Genomic DNA, 26,839 nt, shown 5'->3' with positions numbered 1-26,839 from the left:
TGAGAAAAACAGCATCCGCTTTGTTGAACTGCAGGGAAAGATCACAATTATAGAGCTTTCTGAATTACTATTAATGACTGGTTCAGTGACATTTTCCCCAGAAATACAGCCCCCAACAGCCCCGATCCCGTATCTGATGCAGACCACAGATTTCATTTCCCTTTAAACGAAAAACAAACAAACCCGAGACACATCAGCGTTTGACACTAGAGCCACTTTACCCAGCTGCCTCCTATGGTTATTCTCCAACACGACTATTCCTGCATGCAGGAGCTGCAGTCCCTCTCCAACGCGGCAAAGCTAGCAAAAGCTCCTCAGGTCACTCCTGAAAGTGTGCTCTGTTGCACACTGCTTGGCGTACCTGGACAGACGGGCGCAGGCGCCGAGTGTCTCAGGGCAGAGCACACACGCAGCCGTCCTGACAGAGGCAGAGCCCAGCGAAGACAACGTTCCCAGTGCTCCCACAGCGCTGGCCCCTCGCAGCACTGGTTCCAGAGTCACGGAGTCACAAGGGAGAGAAAGGCCTTCCGGAATCCCTGGGGGCAGCTGGTCCAGCCCCTGCGCAGGCAGGGTCACCCAGAGCAGGCTGCCCAGGGCCAGGGCCCGGCGGCTGCTGAACCCCCAGTGCTCAAACACACCCCTTGCAAACAGCCGCCCGACGAGGGGAACTGCGGAAACGTTGGCAGCCCACGCGACAGGCCCAGGGGTTTGGGGACTCGCTCCGACCAACTGAAGTATCCTCTCCTCCACACCAGTAAAACACCACCACACCAGCAGGGGCTTGTCACCATTCTTCCTCCAAAGCTCTGTCCGACGGCTCACTAGGCAGAAGACACAAAGTTAAGGGAAGCCTGATTAAGTTCGTTTCACTGCCTTAAACCAGCAAACCCCAGGCATGTGGACGCAGGAAAACGAGCTGAAGCAGGCAGGGAATGAGGAGCCGCCCTCAGCAGAGCAGGACACGGCACCGTGTGCCCAAACGCAGGTGACAGCTGCCAGCCAAGGCTGACACAGCCACCCTGACTGACGGGCCTAAGGCGGCACTTGAACCACCGCGCTCAGCCCCACACCCCAGGCGGGGGGTCAGCGGTGCCGACAGGATTAAGTCCTGACTGACTCCCGACAACAGACGCTGACGCTGACTGGCGCCAGCCAGCTGAGTCCGGGCAGGTGATGCTGGCCGACTGATGCTGGCCGACTCACTCTGGCCAACTGACACACGGCTTGGGTCCTCCTTCTGCCCTCGCACCTGGGCATCACCCCTGATGGAGCTGGGCGGGCAGAGGGGTCCCTGGCGCTGCCACTCATACCTGTCGGGCAGAGCTCGGGAAGCTGGAGAGGCCCCTGACTAGTAGAGGCGCTACTTAGCGACACGGAGCCGCTGCTTAACAGCAGCTGAAACATCAGTGTGCCCTCAGCACTATGCCAGCGACGCTGAAGGACATTAACTCTATCCCAGCTACAACCAGCACAGCTCTGAAGTTTTTAACCACCTCTCCCGTGGAGAAGAGTGTGGATGAAATGCCCAGCTCCCCGTTGGCTGCAGACCACAGGAAGGCACCAGAGATGGTTCTATAATTTTGTGTGAGGGAAAGGGCTGCGGACAAACCAAACGCATTCGATATCTAATACTGTAATCACCTGCGCAGTTAGGCTCTCTTCTCAAACTCCTCCTTCCACCTGTCAAGAGGATTTAACTACATACGTAAAAAGGGAAAAAAGCTTCCTGCCTTTTTTCCCTTTAAGTGAGACAAGTCCTTTCCTATTCAGGCTCTGCTTAAGTCGTAAATAGAACTGGTGACAAAGTAATTCCCTGATCTCCTCTTTCTGCTTTCAGAAGATCAGATGTGATGTTTTGAAGTAACAACCATGGGAGCTGCACTTACATCCGTCACAGGAACTGCTTCCACAGCAGGCACTAACAGCGGCATCGGACATTGTATCTTCACAAATGAGACACAACAACTCATCTGGACTAGGATCACCAGAGCAGGATGAGGAGGAAGAAGAGGGCGATGGCTCCTCTGGCAAAAAGGGAGGCTTTTCCTTCTTTCCTCGCACAGAAGCTTCCCTGGAGGGGGAGAGGGCCTGGTGGGAGAGAAAAGTTTAAAGATGGGTCAAAGAAAACTTTTCCAAGCTTTGGATTTTATCAAAGGAAGAGAACAGGTGGAATTCTTCTCACTCCACATTCGCCTCCTAAAACATAGGCCTTCAGATTAAACTACTCTTCTAGAGCCACACCACCAGAAGAGGGAGGGGGGAACAATTTTCCTGCTGCAGAACTCTCCCTTTCCTTTGATCAAGCAAGAAATTAGCTCAGACCAGAAAAATAACTTTTTGACAGCGAGAAATCAGGTGAAATGAATCCCACCTCTCCTTTGCCAGACGGCAAACGTACATTGCAGGCGCAGCACCAAGTTAGTCTCCGATCAAGTTAGTCTCTGAGTGATTACATTTTAGAAAGGAAAGGAGCCTGTGTTACAGCTTCTCCAGAAGGAGATCCATGGCAGCAAAACAGAAGTGCTACCAAGTGCAGTTTAAAACAGCCGCTCCTCTCAGCACACAGGAGTGTTTTCTTAATTTACAGCAACAGGAAAAGTTCCGTCTCTTCCACACACGGGAGTTCATAGAAGTCAGAGGGGGAGGACATCTCAGTCCAGCGGCAATTTCTTACGTTTTGCAAGGAGCCTTTGCAACATCAAACAGAACCAAAACGACCTCTCAAAGAGAACAACTCCGCTACAAACACCACCAAAATGCTTTGCAGAAATACACGTTCTTAGCACAGCACAGGTTTAACCAGCTTCCAGGGGCATGAACACGGGGACCACCCTACTGCGACATTAGACAGTGTCACAGATTTTAAGATTAAGACGCAGTGACAGTGCTTCCTCCCCCGTAACTGCAGGCGCTGGCCAGTTCGGTTGCATTGCCACTCACACTTGTGCGCGTGGTTTCTCTTGTTCACTGCTCGGTCAGTCCAATTCATTCCATACTTACGCAGGAAGAGCTGGCATCGCATATTTCCCACTGCTTGTCAGCACAGCACCCTTTGGGTTGGGATCTTTCACCTCCACCATGGAACTCCACGGAATTCCTGTGCTCTTTCTATCTCTGGGAACAGGCTCAAAGGTTTTGTCCTGCTAAGAAAAGAGGTGCAGACTTATCTCGTCTGAAGAACCACGTTTAAAATGACATTTCCATGAGTATTTGAAGCAGCAAAAGCCTCTCATCCTCTCATTTTACCCAGCATAAGTGTTGCTCAACTAAAATACTCCTTTGCCTCAGTGAATAGAGCCGGGATATTCCAAAGGCTTGGGCAGGGTTTTGAACTCACTCGACATTCTTTGGCTTAACTTCAGGTTCCCTAAGGGCGAAACACCCCTCAGCTCACCATCCACTCAGAGAAGGGGCACAAACCCGCTCCTCCTCCAAAGCGCAGTGCAGAGTGAGAGCTTAATTCCCTGCTCTGGATCCGTCCCTGGGGAAACTCCTATTCGCCACCTGGGTACGAAGGTTGGATTCATGCCTCACGCACACACCTTCAGTGAGTAACGTTCAATGGCATGAATACTCAGCCAGAGGCTTGGGCAATTAAAACACGCAACTATTCAATAGGTGGGGTCAGCAGCAACAGCTTGGTTTTATACGAAATACTAAAAACTGTGAACCGTCATTAAAGGACTTGAAAACTGAAAAAATTTCCAGCAATATTGAAATACATAAAAATATGCAAGCAAGCTCTCAGAGGGCAATTGATGGACTTATTTAACGTCTATGACCTGGAAAAAAGAGCGTTTCACGTTTATAACTGCAGGTGTCCCTTGAATTCTGAAGGGCTTTGCAACACTGCCTTAGAACCTCTCGATTTCAGTTTTACTGAAATAAACTCAGCAGTGTTTCTTGAGAGCTCAGGCTCAAGTGCAGCTTTACCACAAGGAAAAAGGGTAACTGTCCTCTTTCTCCTTTTCCAGCCTATTGAATTATATCATGCCCCCAGCCCCAGGTAAGCTTACGCTAGGAAAACATTATCAGAGAGACACGTGACTCACTGCTTATCGTCTCCTCAGTTGTTCAAAAGCGCAGAATCAAATCTCACAGTCGGCACGGAGGGACGGACCGCGCGGAGGGACGGACCGCAGAGAAGGACGGACCGCGGGGAGGGACGGACCCCGTGGAAGGAGGGACCGCGCGGAGGGACGGACCGCAGAGAAGGACGGACCGCAGAGAAGAACGGACGGCACGGAGGGACGGACCCCGTGGAAGGACGGACCCCGTGGAAGGACGGACCCCGTGGAAGGACGGACCGTGTGGAAGGACGGACCGCACGGAGGGAGGGACCGCGCGGAGGGACGGACCGCAGAGAAGGACGGACCGCAGAGAAGAACGGACGGCACGGAGGGACGGACCCCGTGGAAGGACGGACCCCGTGGAAGGACGGACCCCGTGGAAGGACGGACCGTGTGGAAGGACGGACCGCACGGAGGGACGGACCCCGCGGAAGGACGGACCGCCCCAGACCCGCGGCGGTAGGTATTACAACACTCGGGTGTCGCTCTCGTTTTGTCTCTCCCCCCTTTCTCCCTTTTTTCTCTCTTTCTCTGCTTTTCTCTCGCGTCTCCATCGCTGGCCAAATGAAGGGACTTGGCACTTTGATTCCGTTTTGAGTCTTAGTTCTGTTCCCGAGAATGTAGAAGGAACGTGGCCACGGCAACACGTTGGAGTCAGTCAGAAGTTAAGCCCAGCCGCCCCCAACCTCCCAGAATTCCCTGAGGTCGGTTGGAAAGCAAGGGGGTTTAACCTCTGCCAAATTGTTCAGCCCGACAGTGGATCGTGACAGACTGGTAGGAGTGTTACGGAAAAATGCGGTAAAATCAGAAACAACTCTTTAACAGCAATTTAGTATTAAAGAGCAGGCATTCTTTATTCACAGCGCCGGATGCACGCGGGATCGCTGCTCCTAACGTGCGTACCTTACGCACCTTTCCCGTACAATTTATAGATCAAAAATTCACATATTCATAGATATTCATTATTGTCCTTTCTACCGATTGGTACAAACTTGCTCGTTCCATATGTAAATTACTGCGCAGACTCAGTTATCCTCTTTGTTGTTCTCTTTTGAGTAGGTGGTATTACTTGGGTCGGTGGTGGTCCGTGAGTCGGTGGTCGCGATCTCCCCCTGTCGGAATTACCTTTTACCTACTTGGCTCTTAATCTTGGCAGTCCTGGCCAGTTTTCTCAGTCCGCTACACGAAACCACATTTTGTCATCCTTTTCTGACAGAAGCACATTGTCTATTGTTTCGTTCACATTAATGATTACCGAGGGACTAAAATGCAGATCAAAGAATACACTGATTGGTATACTCCATGTCCCCAGACTTAACGTCCAGTTGGATAAGGCTGTACAAGGAGTATAGCAACATCTATGGTTGGTTAATTCGATCGCTCTGGTTACAGGAGCAGCAACAAAGAGGTGGTTTTAGCAGTTTTTCTCCAGCAGGTATGCCCTGCTGCAAGGTCTGGCCTATTGGCCCAAGGACTGGACTAGAAGCAAATAAAGAGGAAGCCGTCAGCTGCTTCCGTTTGCAAGAAATACCAAGTCAACAATTGCTAAGTTCTTCCTGTTCATATCTCAGGGTCCTTTAGAGAGCTTGACATCTCCGCATGATTCCCGCGAGGCTTTGGCTACCACGCGTGCTGTGTCCCACAGCCTCGCAGTTAAATTCCCCTTCCTGCGCTGCAGCTGCTTCGTGCAGTGGCCATAAGCTGCTCTGTTCCTCCTGCGTTTTGCTGGTGAGACGGCTGTACGAGGGCGATGCTGGCGGCACACACCGGCTACGGGGCTGCTCCAGTCCTCCTCTACACCCTTCCCTGTTCCCTCTTGCTCCTTCTAGCAAGAGGTTGTAAAAGTAGCAAGTCACTTGAGCAACTCTTCTCTAGCATGCAAGTCCTGTCAAACCAGTAACATGATACACCTTAAAGTCTCTGTTCCTTTATGGATTATAGAGGTGTGACAGAACACCAGCAACACCACCATCACCACCCCCAGCCACGGCAAAAAAGATGACATTTCTTTACAGCCAGCCACCAGATGAGCCGGTAACAGGAGTGTGTGCCACTGGGTCGCTGAGGCCAGCAGGGACTGGGGTCCATTTCTGAGCAACGCTGTCCTGTATAGAAACAAACCCGTTCCTGCTTTTCAAAAGCTTTCAATATTAGACATGAATGAACTGGTCAGTAAGATACCTAAAAAAGAGGTTTTCAAAAAAGAGGATTTCAAAAACATTATTTTAGCAAATGGATTCATGAGCAGAGGGACCACAGAGACCTTTCACGCTTCTACAAAAGCAGGTCTTATATAAAAATCACAAGCAAAACAAGCTGAAATTAAAATGGAAAAAAAAATGAAATAAGAGAAAGAAAATGGATTGGGGGGCAGTGAAGACAAAGTATTGTCTAATCCTTTTGTTATTTAGCTGTATAAATATTGATTGTGCTGACAGGTTGCTGACAGTTTTTGGGGGGTGTGCCTGGGTCTGCTGGTTGCTGCCAATTTTGGGGGAAACTTGAGGATTTGGGGGTGTTGCTGTGTCAGGTGCATGCTGCTAGGTCTGGTGGATGCAGCCAGGTGTGGGGTGCGTCTGGATTTAGGGTTTGTTCCTGGACTGGGGCAATGCTACCAGGTCTAAGGGTTATTTTGGGTTTGGCGGCTGCCGCTGGGTTGACGGCAGCCTCTGTTCCAGTGGACACAAACCCTGTCCCTGCAGCAGCGCCAGCAGTGCGTCTCGTAAGGCGCTGGGCACTGCTGTGGTCACGCTGCGCTCTCTGGCTGGTTGTTTCAGCAGGTCGGCTGCACGGCTGGCCTCCCTTGAGAGGCGCTGGGGTGCCACCCTCAGGTGGATTTCACTTGCTGTGTTTGAGGTGAAACTGTGTCCCTCATGTTCAGAGTGCTTTAGGATAGCACACACCATGCCGGCTGCTCCGCCTTGGTAGTAAACAGTGTGTTTCTGTTTGTGGATTTGTTGCGCCGTTCCTTCTTTTGAATCTCTGATGCGGATCACTCGGGGCCATTGGTGGAGGCTGATTTTTGCACCATGCCTGCTGTGTTGCTTGTCAGTGGTGCAGGAGGGGAGCCAGGCAGCGCTGCTCCACTGCTGCCCCACTGCTGCTTGCTGGGGTAGCCGTGGAGGAAAGAGGCTTTAGGAAGTCCCTTCCTAAGTCCAGCGGAAGCTGAAGAGGTTTTCTGCCAGTGGAGTTCCTGCTCTGTATGAGGTTGCTGCCAGGCACTGACTTTGTGCAGCCTGCGCTCCTGTTGACTTGCTGCTCTGTGTCACAAAGGGGTTTGTCAGGCAACTGTCTGGTGAACAAGGCTTCCGTGGTGCTTCGCTGTCTGGATATTCCAAAATAGGAGAGGGGCGCAGGTTAACATTTTTGAGGTGAGTTGAGCTTTTTAAGTTTTGGAGCTGACCGATCCAACAGAGTTGTGCTTAGGAAACCACAAATCTGGTATTTGAGGGCTTGTTGCACCCAGAAATCAAGCAGGCTGCATCAGTGTGACTCTAGGGATTGTTCTGCACAACGAAAGCTAAAGCGAGGCATACGTCACTAAAGGCGGCTGTGGGTTAGGCTAGATGAGCCACATCTACAAGCCTTCCCACCTCAGCATCTTCTGTGGTGTGCTTAGGAGATGAAGCTGTGCCTTGCTGTTGAACTTGGTCTAAACCCAGACGAAACCATGAGTTATTAGTGAAAGCCTGATTGCTGGTAGTTTGACGCTGCAATTGTAGTGTTAATAGGCAGGGAGAGAAGGATGCGGGAAGCAGGTGTGTGACTTCTGTGAACAGCGGCAGCACAGGCGTGTGTGACCCTAGGAATCCAGGGCACAGGAAAGCCTTTGCTTCTGATCCAGCCTATTGGTCTCAGAGGAGCTTCCTAAAGGACGAGAACAACATGCTCATCTCCGCAGGATCCAGCAGTTCCGTGGTCCAGGTAAGCCTTGAGTCAAAGAACCAGCTGGAAGCAGCTGTCACTAATACGCAGCTGGAGGCCGGTCAGTTCCTTTATCTCCCGTTATTAACATCCATGTCAGCGTAACGCGAAAGACCGGCATTTATCACTTTCCTGGTGTGAAGCAGTGGCTAGATTTTATCTATGTGTCTTGTCACCCTGGAACTGAGTGTTGCTGTCAAGTGTGCTTGCCAGTCTTGATTGCTAATTTAAACTGCTAGTGAGGGCTCTCCTGGCAGAGAGCAGTGCTTGTGTGTGCATTTGGTGGCTCGCTTATGAAGAGGAGGCACTTGATGGTTTGTTAGAGAGAGGTCTCTGGTGATCATGGTCAGGGAGTGCTGGAGAGCGCCTGGCAAGGTTATAACGCCACGCTGCTGGCGTACGGTCAGAGGGGCTCAGGGAAGAGCCCATGAGCGACGATCGGATACGGTGCAGCAGTTCCTGGGCAGTGATCAGGAAATGGGGCAGTTGCCCAGAACTGCTACTTTTACTCTCTTCCCATCTCCCATCACTGGTTTTTTCTTTCTTTCTCTGTCTGACTCCCTGCCTGTATTTTCTAACTCCTCCCTGTCTGTCCTACAGCCTGTTGCTATGGTCTCCTTTCTGTGAGGGACCCGTGTGAGCTGTGAGGCACCCGTGGGTTCCCTGAGGTGGAAGGCAGTCGAGTGAGCGGGGCTGCAGCACAGGGAGGGAGGGAGGGAGGGACAGACAGACACAGAGAGAGAGACAGAAGTGCCTGAGCTGTGCCATGTGCCTGGCAGTGCAGAGAGCAGGAACTGCGGTGAGTCCTGGGCCCCTGGGGTCATGTCACCCCTCTCCTGCATCCCAGTCCCTCCTGACACCCCCTTCCCTTTCCCTCTGAGGATTTGTGGTAGGATACGTAGGTACATATCTATGTATGTGTGTATATGTTTATGATATTATACCTAGACATATACATAATACAAATATTATAATTTCAAAATATTTATTTGTAAAAAAATAAATCTATTCTTTATAAAAATAGAATCATATTATCTTAAACATAAAAAATACCTGTTTGTGGACGTAAGCCATCCCCAGCCCAGCTCAGCCACCCGTGGGGTGGGCAGGGGATGGGTTAACCCCCCACCCTCCCTCCCACTGAGCAAATGCCCGCAGGCAGAGAGAGGTGCTGCAAAGCCAACACCCAACTCTCTTAAGGAATTCAAGAAGAAACAGGGATGTGGGAGAGGGCTGGGGCTGGAGCAGCTGGGTGCTGGTCTCTGCCTCTGCATCTCTTCTGCATGTGGAAAGGAAAAGTCTTTTTCTATTCCCTGCCGGTGCTGGATTATGTGAGGTCTCCTGAGCTTATTCTTGACGTGGGAGCACCAAGAAACAGAAAAACAAAAGTTGTGGGGGAAGGAACCAAAGATGCTGGTGAGCGTTGCCTTTCCCCTTTCCTTTGCTCCTCGAAGCTTTCTTCTCCTGCCTTCCTGCATGGACCTGCTCGCCTCCTGTCTCTCCCTGCTGAGTATTTTCTCCCGCGGAGTGCCCCAGGTCCTCTGGATGAGCTTCTAACGGGGTCGCTTGGTCCTGCAGTCTTTGTCTTCCCAGTCATCGTGAAAACTGTCAGCATGGCATGGAAGCAGAGTGGAAAAGGTGCCTGCAGAGGTCTCGGGCGTGAGCTCACGGGGGCTCTTAGTGAGCACAAGCGGGTGCTGAGAGCCTGCCCTGCTGGAGGGCCTCACGCTGCGCTTGCAAGCTGTCCTGGCACTGCCCCTGAGCTGCCTGCACAAGTTGAAGAGTTGGCTGGTGCCAGTGGGAGGAGGTGGGACTGAATGGGGGGAGCAATGGCTTCTCCTTACAGGAAAGGCTTGTCCAGGTGGGACCCTAGTTGCCACCTGCTCTGGGCCGGTGCCTTTCAGCTGCACCATCCCTTGCTTGTTCTTGGCGAGTTGCTGCACACCGAGAGAGGCCAGAGAGCTTCTTCAAGCAGCGCACCCAGCTCGCTGCCATGCAAGTGCTTCTCCACTGACGTGCTCTTGTGACCCGTGAATTCTCACGGCTGCTTCTCTGTTTGGTACCCGCAGGGTCCGACCGAAGGCACCGTCTGCGGTTCAGAGCCGAGCTGCTTGGCCAAATCAGTTCTTAACCCTGTGATGGTCATAGCAGGAATGAGAGCCAGGGCACCCTTCTCCATGTGAACGTAGTTTCTTCTTCTCCTTCCAGCCTGAAAACCATGCGGGAAAGTGCTGGCCCTTGCTGGGAAGTCGGGGACAAGCCTTCATCAAGCTGTCTGTGCCAATCCTTCCCAGAGCAGTCACCATGGACCACGTTTCAGGACAACGTTCCCTGGAGACAGTATCGGCAGAGCTCCAAAGGACATGGCTGTCTACGTGAGTGGTTTCTCCAGAGTGGGGGGCTGGGTGCTGCACAGCGTTTCTAAGCCGGGGGTGAGTATGGGTCAAAGAGTCCAGCGGCCTCTGGCCTCCTCCTGGCTCGCAGAAGCAGCAAGCTCCTTGGAGCTGTATTGCGCTTCTGTCCAATATACTGTTCGAAAGGAAGGTTCTGGGGCATGATGGAACTCGGGGAGCCACAGGGAAGAGGAGGTGGCACAGCGCACTGTCCTAGCCCTTCTGGCTTTCAATCCCCGTGGGCATTTGTGACCCTCAGGTTACCCCCCTCCCCCTGGGAACATCTGCTCCTTCTCTGGGTGGCAGCCTAGACTCGCTGAGTAGGCAAGCGTGGCGTGCTACCTAGGTGCAGCTTCTTGTCTGCTCCTTGTGCTCGTCTTGCTTTGACTGCGTAGCTGAAATAAACCCGTGCTTCACCGACTGAAGTTAAGTCTTCCCACAGTGTGTGAGGTGCTCTGGTTTCTCCACCCCCGTGTTTCTCTTGGGCCTGAAGTAGTAACCTGAGGAGCAGGGAAGGCTCCTGGGACAGTTCACTTTCCAGGCAGTGCTGAATCACAGTCAGGCCTTGCAGCTGAAGGTACGGGGACAGAGAGGGAGGAGAACTGTAGGAGAGGAGGAGAAATGCGCTTGGCTGGGGAGAAGCTTCCCTGCCAAAGGGCTATAGGCAGCCCTGTCCTTGAGCGTGTGCCACGCTGGCCTTTCTTCTGCTTTAACTTCCGAACAGCGTGTGCCTGGAGGGCTGTTCTTTTTCTCTTTCCTTTTGGGTTTAAGCTTCAGTGCCTACAACCACCGCAGCTGAAGCTAAAACCACCTTGAGTGTCTGGACTGCAAGTGGCTACAAGTGGCCACATCCCGTAGAACACACTACTCCTGGCCTGCTGGTGAAAGACTCGAAATCCTGGCCTTTCTGAGGCCTCTGTTGCTGCTGGTAGCGAGCAGTGACAGGGAGGCCATTCTGCTTCAGTGCCTTTCTAGAGAAGGCAATGAGACATTATACTAACAGCACTGGGTCTTGTGACTGTGGAAGCAGGCTAGAAGACCTTGCCAAACTGTTTGCTGAAGCTTCTGGGAGCTGCTTCTTCCTTTACTCTTCTTGCAGCCAAATGAGGTAGAGCAGGATCACACTGTCTTGACCACGAGAGGTGCAAAGACCTCGCAGGGCAGCCGGAAGGAAGGTGTTGACCGAGGCCGTCACCGCGGCACTGCTCTGTCCTTAGTCAAATGCTAGAGAGGAAAAGGCAGCTCCGAAGAGGGGGGGACGGTTCTGGGCCGGTGGGTTATGGGTAGCCGTAGTCGTTGGCTATGTCCATGCTGGCCTCCCTCTGCACACAAACGTGCAGCTGCCCGGTGACACCTGCAGGGCCGCCCGCTCCCGCTCCTCCTGGGCCAGCGCCTTCACACGCTCCCGCTGGGGCCGCTGCTTGGGTGTGATGGGCACCGACTGCTCCTGCTCCTCCAGCAGGGTGGGCGCAGCCGTGAGCCCCCCCAGGGCCCGAAGGACAGCGGGGAGTCGTTGGGAGGTTGTGGCGGCATGTGCAGCTGCTGCGGCAGCCCCTCCCGTGGGGTTTGGCCTCCGTGGGCGACAAGCACAGCCCGCTCGGCTGCTGGGGTTTGGCGGCAGACCTGGTGCGTGCCTTGCTGCTCGATGGTGCCGCCGGTGCCGTGTCCTTCTTGCCGTCAGCGGGGGCTTGAGGCATCCAGTGCTGCGCTGGGTCTCGGGGCTGCCATCAAGGAATTGGGTTCCGGGTTGGGTGGTTGGGGCATCAGCCCCACCACCTTCACTGTGTGCCCCAGCAGGTGGAAACTGTGGCTGGAGTTGAGCAAGGGCACCCTCAGGACGATGCGGAGCGTCCTCAGCACCGGGTGGGGATGCTGCTCCTGGGGATGCCGGTTCCAGGCTGCGGTGGGGATGCCGGCAGCGGCGCAGGGTCAAGGCAGTGGGATCAGAGGTGGCACCCAGTGGGCCTAGGACTGGCCCCATCAGGGCGGGCAGAGGGGACTCCCATGTCTCACTGGAGCGGTGAGCGTGTCTGCCCCGCCTTGCCCCTGCACCCACTGCTCCGCGGCTTCCTCCTGGGCCGGGGCCTCCTGGGGCCTCCCTGGGGTGCTGCAGGGGCGTGCGGCCCAGTGCTGCCGGGAGCTGCGGGGCCCGGCTGGGCCCTGACACCGGCTGTGCTGGCACCTGGCAATGCTGTGTGTTCCCTGGAACGTATCGCAGCCCCCGGGCAGCGGGGGGCCGTAGCTTCCAGCATGGGTCTGTGGGACTGGAGCAGTTGAGGGTCACAAGGCTGGGGTGGGGCGTGGGGTGGGAGTCCCAGAGCAGCAGTTCAAGGCCTCAATGCTGTGGTGTTTGAGTGGGACGGCTGCTTTAAATCTGTCCCCTCTGCTGCATGAAGGGCCTTTGCCCCTTGGTGTTGCCCTGGTTTCTAGGTTGCTTGGCGGGCACGCTGCTGATGTTGGACGCTCTGCGCTTGCTGCTTCCCGCCTGCAGCCCGCTGCTGCCTGCCCCGTGCCATCCCCACGCAGCTCTGCCTTTGTGGTTTGCCTGCTTGCTGCCCACCTCTCCCCACCTGGGCCCCACCCGGCAGGAGGTGACACCCGGCGGCAGCGGCAAGTGGGTCAAAACCACCCGGGGCTGCCTCCGCAGCGCCTCCTCCAGCAGCTGGGCCATGTGGGGCTGGTGACGCTGGGGGTGCACCTGGGCTCTGGCCAAGGGCGTCAGTAGTGGGGACTGCAGGACGCTGAGCAGGGGACTGTCCAGAGGAGCCTGCAGGGGATCGTTCTGGGGACTGTCCACAGGACTGTCCTCAGAAGTCTCCTCTGCCGTCTCCGGAGGAGCCTGCAGGGGATCGTTCTGGGGACTGTCCACAGGTCTGTCCTCAGAAGTCTCCTCTGCAGTCTCCGGAGGAGCCTGCAGGGGATCGTTCTGGGGACTGTCCACCGGACTGACCTCAGAAGTCTCCTCTGCAGTCTCCGGAGGAGCCTGCAGGGGATCGTTCTGGGGACTGTCCACAGGTCTGTCCTCAGAAGTCTCCTCTGCAGTCTCCGGAGAGCTCTCCTCGGAGATATCCAAGGGCAGCCAGGTGGGGAGGACTGCCGACACCCCGCCCTGGTTCCCCTTGGTGTCTTGCAAGGGGGAGGCCGGCACACCCCTAAAGGGGTCGGCATCCCCCAGCATCCCCGATTGCAGGCGGCGTTTGCACCAGCCGCCCTCCGCCTCGTACTCCAGGAGGTCAGGGTCTTCGCTGCAGGAGGCAGTGGTGTCCAGGCTGTCGGGGAGATCGGCGAGGATATTTTCACCATCCACCAGCATCACTGCTGCCAACTTCTCCACCTCGCAGCCGCCCTCTGCCCTGTACTCCAAGAGGTGGGGGAGCTTGTTAAGGGAAGTTGTTAAGTCGAGGACATTGGGGATGGTGTCCCCGCCATCCACCAGCCCCGCCGCCACCAGTGGCTCCTTGGGGCAGCCGCCGTCCGCCACGTACCCACAGAGGTCAGGGTGCTCATCAAGGGCCTCGGCAGTCACGTTGGGGACACTGGTGGTCAGGGTGGTGTCCTCACTGTCCCCTAGCCCTGCCACCACCGCATGGTCCTGGGGGCAGGCGCTATCTGCCGTGTACATGGAGAAGTCGTGGAGGTCATCGAGGAAATCGGCGCTGATGAGGCTGTTGGGGAAATGAAGGCCATTAGGGATGGTGTCCTCGCTGTCCCCCAGCCCTGCTGCCACCACTTGCTGATGGGGGCAGCCGCCCTCTGCCACGTACTCGGAGAAGTCAGGGACCCGGCTGAGGAAGCTGGTGAAGTCGTCGACGTCGTCGACAGAGACCTCGCCGACCCCCAGCCCCGCCGCCGCTGCTGGCTCCTTGGGGCAGCCGCCCTCCGCCACGTACTCGGAGAGGTCGGGGAGCTCGTGGAGGAAGGCGGCGAGGCTGGGGCTGTCAGGCCCATCGGGGAGGCTGTCCTCGCTCTCCAAGGTGTTGAGCCAGGAGAGCACCAAGCTGGCCATGGTGTCCTCTGCCAGCTCAGGACAGGCCTCAGCGAAGGCCTGTGGCCCCTGCTCGGGCAGGTCGACGGGCTTCTCTGGGGCTGCCGGGGTGGTCTCCACTGCTGAAAAAGCAAAGAGATCCAACCCAAGCGCGGGGTGATGCAAGCTTTCCTTGGCACAGGGCAGCTACCTGCGGGCTCTGCCACCCCCCAGAGCTCACCTTTAGGCTCCATCCTGGTTCTGCAGGTCGGCAGAGCCAGGGCGGTCTGGTGGGGGCTGGCAGCAGGGACACTGTCCTCGATGGCCACCACTTCCTTCTTGAAGCCCTCTGATAGCTTCTGGGCGCTGCCGGGCAGGGTGTGGAGCACAGGGTGCTCCTGGACCCAAGGCTGAGCCGTGGGGCGGCACGGTGGTGGGTCGCCGGTGTGGGCAGGGGCACGCAGCAGGCAGGAGCCCGTGGGGTCCATGGGCTCTTGCTGGTCCAGGGTCCGTGGCCCCATCCCCCTCGGCTGGTGGGGCACCAGCGCCTGTGGCACCACCTGCTGTCCCCAGCCGTAGGCAGGGGGACAGGGAGCAGCCATGGTGGGGAGCGACACCCCATGGTTTAGCTGCACCCGGTGGGGGAGCTGCTCCCCATGGGGAAGCTGCACCCTACTGGGGAGCTGCACCCCACTGGGGAGCTGCAACCCAGCATGGAGCTGCATCCCATGGGGGAGAGGCACCCCAGCTGGAGCTGCACCCCAGCAGGGAGCTGTACCCCCATGGGCATCCGCACCCCACTGAGGAGCTGCACCCCAGTGGGGAGCTGCATGCCTTTCGGGTGCTGTACCCCACTGAGGGAGCTGCACCCCAGTGGGGAGCTGCACCCCGTGAGGGAGCTGTGCCACTGGGGGAGGTGGCACCCTGCTGGGGAGCTGCACCACCTGCCCCGGGGCCCCCAGGGGCCCTGGCACCGCCTGCCAGACGGTGGGCTGGGACAGCTGGTGGGTGACGGTGTGGAGCTGGGCAGGCTCACCAGACACTGCCAGCCCCGGGACAGAGGGCAGCACGTGGGCACTGACCGGTGCTGGCATGGCTGGGGTGGTGAAGCTCATGCTGGGCACCTGCGATGCCGTGGGCAGCCGGAGAGGGAACCTCTCTGTTGGGGGAAGCAAAGAGGGGTGGTGGGGTGAGGTATTGGTGGGCAGAGCCCGTTGGGGGGTTACCTGGAGGGCAGGAGCACCACGAGGAGCAGGAGCCTGATGCTGTACCTGCCTGGCGGTGGGTCAGTGTGGGGTTTGTTTGGGGCAAACACTGTTCTGGGGTTCTGTCCCCAGGGCGATCATTCCGCCAGCACCTGCCTGAGCCAGCCTTGCCAGGGCTGGATTTGTCATGCCTCAGCAACTGACCATCACCATGATTTCCCATCCTGCTGATGATTTTCTGTCCTCTGTGCTGATTTCTCATCCCGATGAGGGTTTCCCATCCCCGCCATGAATTCCCATCCCAACGATGATTTCTCATCCCAGTGATGGCTTCCCATGCCAACAATGATTTCTCAGCCCTGGGATGGTTTCCTATCCCAATGGTTTCCCATGCCCACAGTTTCCCTCCCAAGCATGATTTTTGTGGAGAGGTGAATTTCCTTCCAAAGGGGAAGGGATGCAGCCGGTACAGGCGGCCCTGCGGTGCTGCCATGGGTGAGCTGCCCCATCCCCACCACTGGGGCGGGATGGGGCCCTTTTGGGGGTTGTTTTTGTGCTGCCCCTCTCTGCCCCAGGGTGGGGACAATGCTGCTCCCAACCGTAGGGATACCTGGCGCTGGCGGTACCGGTACCTTGTGGCCATGCTGGGGAGCTCTCGGGCAAATCTGGCAACTGGCCCGTGCCAACCGAGGAGAGAGGCTGGGACGCAAAGTATAGCGGTACAGAGGCACCCTCACATTCGTGCCCTCGAGCTGTCCCGTTCAAACTGAGGCACCCCAGATGCAGTCTTACACGTGTTTTTAGACCGTTCAAGCATTCATCTCCAACGCTAGTTGACCGGTTGATACTTAACACACACGTGTGCACTGCTGTTTTGCAAAGCAACTCTAGTTCTGTGGTGTCGTCATCCGTCTGCTTGCTTTTTCTGAGAGCCGAGTTGCAGATCCTGCTTCCTGTACCTGGAGAGATTCCCTATTCGATGTGTTTGCTTTTCTTGCTTTTAGACTAAAGGCAGATACGCACTGTAGTGTAAACTTCTAATTTGTTCCCATCCCAGAAGAGTCTGATTGTCAGTGTTTGACTATTTCTTGCATTTGGGGAGAGGGGGCAGGAGATGGCAGGTATTCTTCTGCCCCAAATCTGGGGTTTTTGCATACTAGCCATAGAGGAAAGAGCAAGGGTGCCAGCTGGCGAGCCATGCAAAAAAGCAGTTTCCTTCATAAGTGATTGCGACTAGTTTCCTAAAGACAATGTCCGTTTCAGGCAAGAGCAAAAGAACAATATCCCAAACAGTATTGTGTTTGTGCAGGTATTATGAAGGAAGCGTTAATCCTTTCCAAACTTGAAACGCAGTAATCAGTTTCGCATGTTAGCAAATGTTAGTAGTTCTCTTTCTAAGATCTCTTTTCTGCCCTAAGCTGGTCTCTGTGCTCCAGGTTGTCATTCTGTATTCTGTGTTCCTCAGATTTACGGAGGAGAGAGAATCAGGTGCAGTGATTGAAATTACCGCTATTGAAATGCAATCCTGGCTACAGGATTGTTGCTGTCATTCATGTATTCATACAGCCCAGTAGTATGTCAGCTCCGCCGGCCTTATTTGAACGGTCGTGTTTTCCAGCCTTCTTAAAGATTTGCCTCTCCACCACATAACAATGAGTAGCCATTGTTAGCTTGTGGTTTTGCCATGTCTTTCTGGTGTTGGCTCTGAATAAATGAAGTACACTGGTGAGTTACAGCGTCTCTTGCACAAACACTACAGCAGCCTCCTGGTGCCCATGAAGCATCTGCAAGCAAAAAACCCTGAATTTATGTGGCTCTGCGTGCAAGCTTTGGGTGTATTGCTGCAGTAGTTGTTGCAGTGCTTTCAGGCCCTCCCCAGTAATTCTGGACACCACAGTGTTGCGCTTCTAAACGTGGCCTTGTTCTGGGGGTTAATTGAAATGGGTGTGCCTAGCGCTGTCTTGTCGATGCACGCTCCGTTTCTGGTTGGGCAGCACCCTCTCCTGGTATTGTAATGCTGCCCTAAATGAGAGGAGAGGTGCTGCTGTCGTCAAGGATCAGGTAAATAGCTGTATGCGGTTCAAGGCAAGAATGGCACTGCTGTTCTGACACGGAAAATGAACCAGGCAGATGAGCTTTCTGTTCCTTCAGCTGGAAACATTGCAGAAACCACTGTTAGAGTGGCTCCTGTTTGGGAGCGAGGAATGGAGGCTGTAGTGGTGGAGAGGCCTTCCAAAATGCGTTACTGGCCTTGGAGTGTGTTCCTCAAGGTAAGTGGATGAAGCAACCCTTGTGTGGTGATGTAAAGTACGTCCTTGTCCTTCCTCCCCTTCGGGAGGTGCGTGGCTGTAAGTGCGAGCCCGGTGGTGTTCTAGCAGTGGCAGGCAGCATGAGCCTTCCTCTTTGCCCCTAAATTCCACAGCAGCCTCCGAATTGCCCTCTGCTCATGGGGCACTTTGGATGGTGTATGAGTTGTTTGTCAACAATATCCGTGGTTGTATGTCTGATTCATCATGAGTAGAGCGCAGCTACAGATCAATGAGTGTGTGAAATCTCAGCAAGTTTTCAAATGTAATAACTACTCCCTAAAATACTGCAGCATTTTCCAGATTATCTTAAAGCAAATTCTGGCAATTGAGACCTTTCTGGGTTTTTTCACAGGGCTCCTAAATTGCGCCTAATCCTAGGAACTACTTTCAGGTGACGTTTCCACTCCTATTTTCAGTTGATACAGCACACGTAACAGATTTAGTATTTTGGCGCTGTGACGGCTAAGTATGGCAGATATCTGAGCACAGGGCTTGGGCTTCCACAAAGAAACACTGTTCTAAAGGTGCTGCTGCTGACATTTCTGTGACTTCTTTGTCAGGTCACTGATGTTTGTCACTCAAGTAAACTTGCACCTCAGAGTGTCTGGGCTATGGCTGTTCTTTCTTAGAACTTGAAGTACTGTGTCTGGTAGCTGTAATCCTGGGGATATACAGCCTGGTTAAAGGTACCTTCGAATTTTGATGGTTGGTTATTTAAGAACCCAAAACGGTAGCACAGACTTTGTATTTTTGATACTTCCGCAGCAGAGACAAAATACCTGAAGTCCCTGAAGGGGGGGATCACTGTCTGTGTATCCTCTTTCCTGGGCTTTTAGGACAGGAGCAGGGGTGAGGTTTTGGAGATAAGCACCTCTTCTCTGCCCTGGGTTCAGCACTGAGATTACAGACATTTTCTGTCCCTATTTTACAAGTCATCAGGTCTGTTCTCTGGGTGATGTGAGGGAGGAGAGGGGCCCTGTATATGGGAGAGAAAAGGCCGTTGCCCTAACAAAGGCAATAGGTAAAAAGGGACCTGAGAGGGCTCTAAAAGGATATGCTCTGAGAACAGCTATCCTCAGCCTTGGGATATGGAACATAGACTGTGCAGCAGCAAATAGAAAACTCAGACCTGATAAAACACTAGCACGTACCTCCCGCAGCAGCCCAGTGATGTTGTCCCTCTCTGTGTCACAGCACCCTGTCGTCTCCTCTGTAACAGTGACAAAAGTGAGATGAGTTCGTATTTCTGTGGGTTTACCTGGCCAATACTGTCCCACCCTCATATTTTTTCCTGTGTTGTCCAAATAACCTTACTGCGTTGAGGAAAATAATGAGAAGTGTGGTTAGGGACTGGAAACGGATGGGATGGAGTAAGGGAGGAAAAGAAATACCCATTTTAAGTGTGTTGTGTTTATTTTTATAATCCTGATGTGAATGCAGTCCTCGTCCCAGGTAATGTGCGTCTCTGTGCGTGTGCTGGCCCTGGTGCTCGCTCTCCACTCCGGTGTGTGGGGAGGCTTTGCTGGGCCTCTTCTTGCTAAAGTAGAGGGTGTGCCTGGGGTACCTGGAGCGGGAGGGCTGCCTGGGGAAGGCTGTGACACCCACAGATCACGCCTCTGGTCTTTTAAAATCAATCTGTGCCATTGCTGCTGTGCCCTGGAGCCGTTCCTGAAAGCTGCTGTGCGAGTTGCAGTTGGTGAATGCGGTCAGTCTGCGAATTTCAGTGGGTTTTCCCCTGTCAGCAGAGAGCCACGTGGAAAGGGGATGTCTCAGCCCACACTTGGTTTTCCTCGGGACTTTGGCAAGTAGTTATTTGTGTAAGAATTTGCCCCCAGAGTTGGGAGACGCGTGGAGGACAATATCCTCCTGCTAAGCAGAACTAGCTGTGCTGCAGGTGGCAGAAGGGCAGTGTTTCAAATCGCTCCTAAGCACGATGGCAGTCATTTGTGTTCAGCTCCTGAACAGTGGCTCCTGCCCAGCAGCAGGATTACAACAGGTAAGAATTATTTTTGTGTGGTTCAGTAGCTCACTACGGGGAAGATGCCAGATGGGGATCTGTAGCTGAGCCGTGGGGAACTCAGGTGGAGGATGCTTCAGATTTGGTCCTCAGCTGTCACCCGACACTGAGAAGTTACCTGGGATTTGATTGCTGTGAAGTCAGCATGGTCAGCAAACGTACTTCAGTGAAATTAAAAAGGGAGAAGAAAGTAGTCTTTGAGCAGAGACTCACAGTTTCTTCGGCAGTTCTGCCAGCTTTCAGGGATGGCTCTTGAGATGGAGGTCTGACCCCCTCTCTGCACTGGCATAGTGGCCCCCTTCATAGCAATAGTTGTCTGGTCGTGTTTGATTCCCCTGGTTTTAACCTTTGTTCAATTACGGACAAAGCACTTTTTTTCTGTGCTATTGCTTCCGTAAGTCAAGTCAAGCTCTGCAAATTTGGGTTTCAGGGTTCCAACAATGAGTTGATTTCCTTATCCCTTGAGGACGAATATCCCCGTGCACACCCCAATGCACACTTTAACCTGTTGCGAGCGATAAATAACAGACGAAATCTGATGTGCTATAACTTGTTTACCCACAAAGCAAAGTGCAAGAGAGGCTCCAGCTAAAGGGAAGGTGAGGTATTAGGGACAGGGTAACAAGGCAGAGACCCCCCTCTCCCCCCGCTGCTGTGTTTGATTCTGGAGGACACGCTCCACATCCATGTGTTGTTTCAGAGGGTCTTCGTCTCTCTGTTGTTGTTTTATTTGTTGGTGTACCCTGCACTGTCTCCTGTTGTTGAAAATCCGACTGCTGGTGCTGCTTCTAAAGCAGAGTTGTGTCCTCTTCAATGAAACTTGCCAAGTCAGGTTGAACTGATGAAGCAATCGCTGGGTTGTTTTTTTTTCCCAGTAGTTTGCTGTTGGAAATGTCAGCAGTCTGTCTCAGAGGGCAAGTGTATTCCGATTCCCAAATCATCCTGCTGCAAATGCATGCACATCAAATACCGCTTCTTTGTGATGCCCGTAGGCCCAGTGCTCTTTCGCTGGCTTGAGAGCAGCAGGTAGCTCGGAAGCTCTGCAGCGCCAGGGAGGGATGGGGCCAGGCGGTGCTGGTAGGGGCACCCAGCCTGGCTGCCCACAAGCAAAGGCTGTTGGGGTTGAGCCGGCAACTGAGCCCCACACAGCCGCTTGCTCAGCCCCCCCACTGGCAGGATGGGGAGAGCATCAGAAGGGCAAAAGTGAGAAAGCTCGTGGGTTGAGATAAGAACAGTTTAATAATTAAAATAAAACCATAATAACAACAGCAATAATGCAAAGAAAAGGAAAATAAGGAGAGAGAGGCGAAACCCGGGGCGGGGGGAAGGGGGAATGAACAACCCAGACACACGGCACGTGACGCGGCCGCTCAGCACCCGCCGACCCGCCGATGCCGGTCCCTGAGCAGCAGCCGCCCCTCTGTGCGCCCACTGCCCCGGGTAATAGGCTGGTCGTGGCGTCACATGGTACGGAATGAGCACCCCATTGGCCAGTCAGGGTCAGCTGTCTTGGCTGTGGCTCCGCCCCCCCGGCCCCTTGCCCACGGGGCAGAGCGTGGGAAGCTGGAAAGGTCCCTGGCTGCTTCGCCAGCTGCAGCGAAGAGGAGTGACCCTCTCCCAGCCAAAACCAGCGCAGTCGCCACCCCTTATTCCACACCGTTTTCGCCATGCCCAGGTCCCATACGATGCAACGCAACCTCACCAACCACCACCCCTCCCCTCCCCAGCCTTTGGCATCATACACAGACATCACTCCCTTCGTCTATGGCCCTTCCCTGTAAAATGTCCATAAAAACGTCCACTTGTGTTTCTCAGGGCAGCTGCGGTGCCGGGTCCGGCCCTGGCACAAGCAGAGGGACAGTCCCACGCGCTCCCATCATGTCACCCCCAGGAGCTCCCCGCAGGGGCAGGGAAGGATGCTCCGGGGGTTGGGAGCAGCTCCCAGGACTTCGGACACCAGGCACGGCCACCCTGGTGCCACACGGGCGGTGTGTAAGCGTTGCCGCGCAGGTGGGGGTTTGTGCCTCGGTTTCCCCGTGGAGAATTGCTGTGTCGCTGCAGAGGGGGGTGATGGCACCCCCGTACCGGGGCTGGGTGTACAGCCAGGGCTGGGCTGCTGAGGTGTCCCCTACCCACAGGAGAGAGGGTCAGACAGAGCCCGGCGGTGCTGGAGGGAAACAAGGAGGCAGAAGGGGTTTTTTCTTCTCCATTTTTGTTTTTAATTTGTAAATAACTTTCCATGAAAAACGTTAAATTGCACACGTGTATCTGCAGTTCTTCAGTATCATATAGAGGCCCCAAAACAGGAAAATATCACAAAAACAACAAATAAAAAGAAGCATCAGCAATACAGATACCAACACCTACAGTGACCCCCCCCAAAACCCGCAAGAGGCATGACCCTTGCTCCCCAGCCCCGGGACACTGTCCCCAGCCTACGTCAGCTAGTGAAAGGCAGAGAGGGTTTATGGTGGTCTGGACCCCTTGGCAACGGCAGCGAGGGGTTTGGGTAGAAAAAATACCAAAGCCAGTTGTGGGAGCGACCCCGTCCCCGCTGCTCCTCTCCTGTCGCGGACAATTCCGGGACCCTTGATGAAACCTGTTGCTGCTGCTGCAGGAATCCTCCCTTGCCTGGTCTTGGTTTACAGAACGATGAACACAAGCCTTTAAACAATGAAAATATAAACCAACTCCCAAACTGCATTTCCCCTAACCCCACTCTTAGGAAATTCTAGTGCTAAAAATACAGGTTCCTTTGAATATATAATCGATAATAGATTCTATAAAAACATCTAAAGAAGCAGACTTGCTGAATTTATAAACCTTTTGTTCTTCCCTAGGTAGAACCTCCCTAGGAGGGAGGTTGAACTCAGAGGATCTAGAAGGGACCTCTACGTACTTGCTAGCTAATTATCACACTATACCTATGACCTACCCTAGACAGAAAATAGGAAAAAGAGAGAGAGAAACAGAGGGACGAAGGGGTGAGAAAATTGCACTTAGTCTGTCGAGCCCTAAGCCACCAGGATCTCATGTCTTGGATGGGATTTAGCGGGTGCTCTGTTAGCCCTGAAGGAACGTAGGCCGTGTCCATTGCCACGGGGAAAAAGAAAAAGACAATTCACATGTATTCCTTTAAAAGCAAAAAAATAAGCAGTGTTGTATTTCTTCTCCTGAGGAAACTCACGGACTAGAGACTTCTGACGTGGCCTTTAAAGCTCTATCAAGCTGTTCCTTTGGTGTTGGTTTTTTCTCCCCGCGGTGTTTCTGTGAATAATCTTACAATGAAGCTGGTAAAAGTCCCTGTGAATGTCTCTGTCTCTAGAAACTCTTGTCCCTTGTAAGTCCCAGCAGCTCTGGGGGAGCATCCTACTAAAGCCTGTGCGGGCTTTGGAGAGTGACTGGCCCCTTATAAGAGGGACGCCAGACTGCTCCAGTCGCTCACATCTGCTGGCAAAGAGCCGTCGCTGAGTTCAAACACCTCCTCCACGTTGCCGGAGTTGGAGAGGTAATCGTTTGCCCCTTGGTGCCAGGGGTGCTGCAGGAAGGCCGTGGCCATGAAGGTTTCATCCAAGTCCAGGTTGTCGTGGTTGGATTCGGTGAGGACGTGCTCCTGCCCCTGGGGAGAGGCGATGTGGTGCCCGTGTAGCATCAAGTCCAGGTCGCGTGTTATGGGGCTGATGGGAGGCGTGAGCTCCAGGTCCCCAAAAGTGGAGAAGTCTCCATTCAGGGTGGTGTTGAGGATGGCTTCCCAGTCAAGGCTGCCTTTCGGTGATGCCAGCTCAGTCTGCTCTTCCTGGGTCAGCAAGGCAGGGTTGGAAAGCCGAGGCGCCTTGGCCGTTTGCTCGGGCAAGGGCTGCTTGCGCTTGTGCCCTGCTTTGCCATCCGCTAGGTTCCAGTTCTGGTCACCGGTGACTTCTTCAAACTCTTTCAGCAGCTGCTGTAACTCCACGCTGACGTTGAGGCTGTTACTGGAGGCGCAAGCTGAAGTGGCCGGGCTGGCGACGCTCTGTGCTTCTTGCTGGGCTCTGTCGGTGACGGCCGGGTGGATCTGCACCGGGGGCATCCTCCGCTTTTTGAAGGCACCACTCTTGAGCCGGTCGGCGTATTGGGGGTCAAGCTTCCAAAACCCACCTTTCCCTCGCTCGCCCTTCTCCTGGGGCACCTTGATGAAGCCCTTGTTCAAGGAGAGGTTGTGTCGGATGGAGTTCTAGACCCAAAACAGGAAAAAAACCAAGGCTGAACCTCCATTATCTTTGAAAGGTCGTGGAGGACAGGAGAGGTGCCCGAGGACTGGAGGAAAGCAAATGTCACTCTAATCCTCAAAAAGGGGAAGAAGGAGGACCCGGGAAACCATAGGCCAGGCAGCCTCTGTCGAGTGGTTCTGAAGCCCTGAATGTGCCTGGAGTGATGTGACTAATTCGAAAGGAAACTCAGCTATTGGGTAAATGCCCCAGCGTTGGACTCCACAAAGCTAAGACTGGATTAAGAGATTGGATATGGTAGAGGTGGGTGGTTTTTTTTGTAATGTTGCCTAGATACCTTTATGCTTATTTATCCATAACCCGTAGTGCTGAAGAGGAAAACCAAGGCTTGAACACTTAGAGCTGTTGAAAAACATGCGCACACCCACACCGCACCCCCACCCCCACCCCCAAAACCCCTCCTCCGGGCTGAAGCCCGGGTGTGTTGGCTCCTTTCCAAAGCACTCAGCTCCCACAGGGATATCTCCATCATCTCCCCCCAGAGTAGGTGGCATGACCTTTCCAGGCTGTCTTCATGTATGGGAATGAGGAGAGGGGATGAGAACACAGCCAAGAAGAGACCAAACCGAAGAGAGAAGAGACCTAAAAAAGTAGAGAAGAGACCAAAAAGAGAGAGGGAGGCAAGGGAAGCAATAAGAAAAAAAGAAAAAAAAAGGAGAAAAAACAAAAATGAAAAAAAAAAAAAAAAAGAATAAAGAATAAATAAAAAAGAAGAAAAAATAAATAGAAGAGAAAAAAGAAAAAAGAAAAAAGAAAAAGGAGAAATAAAAAGTAGAAAAAATAAGAAAAGAAAAAAGAATAAAGAATAATAATAAGACAAAAGAATAAAGAAAAAAGGAAAAAAGAAGAACAGAAAGCACTGGGCTGCCAGAGGCGCTGGCGACCGCCCTGCGCAGGGAGAAGGTGGGCAGCACCCGGGCAGGGGGTTTGCAGCGCCGTCGCCCTGCCCTGCCCGGGCGAGCACCGCTGCCGGGATCGCTGGCGTGCTGCGGGCGCGGGCTGCAAATAACCCGAGCAGAGGGACGAGCCTCCCGGGTCCCTCCTGCCCTGCCACAGCCGAGAAAGCCCCCCGTGCCGGAGGTCCCGTCGTGTGCCGGAGGAGGGCAGCGAGCCAAGGTGGCTGGGAAAAGCCCCTGTGCTTCAGGCTGTCCCCAGAGCTGGTGAGCGTGGGGGAGCTGGCCCCTGCCCCCCGAGGGCACGCTTGTGCTGGCTGGGGACAGCAGCCCTATTTGACCTCTCTTGGGTTTCCCTCTGAGGCCTCACCGGCTCGTCACAGTGATGGAGCCTCCTTTGCCTGTCCCGGGGTCAGGAGACCTGCCCTCTGCCCTGCTTGGAAAGCAGCAGCATTTCTGCTCTGGACCTCCGCAGCGAGGGATTTGCGCAACAATCTGCCTGGGGGTCGGCTCCGTCCCTCTCCTACACCTGCTCCTCAGCCCCCAGAGGCACTCGGCCTGGCGATTTCATGTGTGCTCACCCCCGAGGGACTCAGGACCCCACGAGAGCGCCAGGAAGGTGGAGCTGGGCACAGAGACGCCTTCGCCCCAGCGCCAAGAGGAGCCGGAGGGACCAGCAGACCAGTGGGTACCTCCCCGCTCCCAACACGGCCCCGGGCTCTCCCCTAGAATGGCTCCTTCCCTCCGCCGCCCTCATGGCCGTGGCATTTCTGCACACCCAAGCTCTTTCCCGTTACAGCCCTTCCCCGCCGGCTGCCGGCATCGCTCTCCTGCCAGAGGGATCCAGCATCCCCGCGGGATCTTGCCTTGCACCGTGGGGGCTGTGGAAAGCCCTCCCCAGCCCCGTGGGGAGAGGGGAGAAGGCAAGAAGTCTCCAAATCTCGTACCTGCCAGTTGGGATTGGCGTGTCGGAAGTAGCAGAAGTTGTCAGTAATCCACTTGTAGATGGCGGAGAGGGTGATTTTGGGCTTCTGGCTGGCTTCCATCGCCATGCAGATGAGGGTGGCGTAGGAGTAGGGTGGCTTGATGTGTGGGTTGGTCTTGTAGTCAATGTCCTGCGCGAGCTGAGGGTGCGCGGCCGTGGGGTGGTGCGCCGTCCTCAAGGTGGAGGAGGAGATGGGCTTGCAGGGAGTGTGGGGCATGCCCATGCGTGCCGGGTCGGCGGCCGGGGGCGAGCACGGCGCGGCAGAGCTGGGGATGCTGTGACAGTCCTGGGGGTCCGGGTCACTGGGGCAGCAGGAGGACTTGCCCATGCAGGCGCTGATCGAGAAGTCCTGCAGCCACATGAGGCTGGTCAGGCTGTCGTCCAGGTCGTCTGAGTCCCCCACGCTGCCCTCCGGCCCTCCGTCCTTTCCTGCCTGCAGGCAGCGCAGCCACCCCTCAGCCATGCCTCGGCACTTCGGCAGCTCCTGCTGTCACGGGGTGCACGTGAAGGGAAGGGAGGGGATGGGGCAGATCCTGCAACAGCAACAGGGAGAGGGTTGAAGCTCCCTGAAGCGCAGCTGCTCTCCGGCACCCGGGCAGGGCTGGCCCTGGGTGCTCCGGGTGCCGCTGGGCGAGACCCATCCCCAGGGTGCTGCGCACTGGAGCCACAACACCTCCCCGGGGTGCTTGAGCAGCCCCAAACTCAGGGAAATTCCCTCAAACCCCTGTGCCACGGTGTCACCCAGACCCCAGCGGGCCAGTGCTGCCCAACAAGCCTTCAGCCAAAGTAAGAAAGAAAAAAAACAGCCAAACCC

At 54.8% G+C, this 26,839-nt stretch overlaps 1 protein-coding gene and 1 long non-coding RNA gene across 4 annotated transcripts in view; one reads left to right on the top strand and one right to left on the bottom strand.

The window, feature by feature from the left end:
* Positions 1-8,436: 8,436 nt before the first annotated feature.
* LOC142051110 (uncharacterized) overlaps positions 8,437-26,839 on the top strand; it is a 166,825-nt gene continuing 148,422 nt past the window's right edge. Inside the window, exons 1-2 of one of the 3 annotated variants that reach the window (XR_012658301.1) lie at positions 8,437-8,793; positions 9,588-10,369. This is a non-coding gene — a long non-coding RNA (uncharacterized LOC142051110). The remainder of the gene's footprint in view (positions 8,794-9,587; positions 10,370-26,839) is intronic. The other 2 variants (XR_012658299.1, XR_012658300.1) reach the window with 2 other exon arrangements.
* LOC142051115 (forkhead box protein J1-like) lies at positions 23,292-26,504 on the bottom strand. The gene is made up of 2 exons (XM_075080300.1): positions 25,988-26,504; positions 23,292-24,092 (listed from the first exon to the last, which is right to left on the bottom strand). The coding sequence occupies exons 1-2, from the start codon at positions 26,486-26,488 to the stop codon at positions 23,292-23,294; spliced, it is 1,302 nt and encodes a 433-aa protein (XP_074936401.1). The 5' UTR covers positions 26,489-26,504.

The sequence above is a fragment of the Phalacrocorax aristotelis genome, unplaced genomic scaffold (assembly GCF_949628215.1).
Source record: "Phalacrocorax aristotelis unplaced genomic scaffold, bGulAri2.1 scaffold_81, whole genome shotgun sequence".
Lineage (NCBI taxonomy): Eukaryota > Metazoa > Chordata > Aves > Suliformes > Phalacrocoracidae > Phalacrocorax > Phalacrocorax aristotelis.
Note: the sequence above shows the minus strand (reverse complement) of the source record. Positions and strands in the feature narration are given on the sequence as shown.

Coding starts and splice junctions, on each gene's coding strand:
- LOC142051115 (XM_075080300.1), bottom strand. CDS start 26,488: ATGGCTGAGGGGTGGCTGCGCTGCCTGCAGGCAGGAAAGGACGGAGGG. Junction 24,093..25,987: donor ACGCCAATCCCAACTGGCAG/GTACGAGATTTG, acceptor TTTTGGGTCTAG/AACTCCATCCGACACAACCT.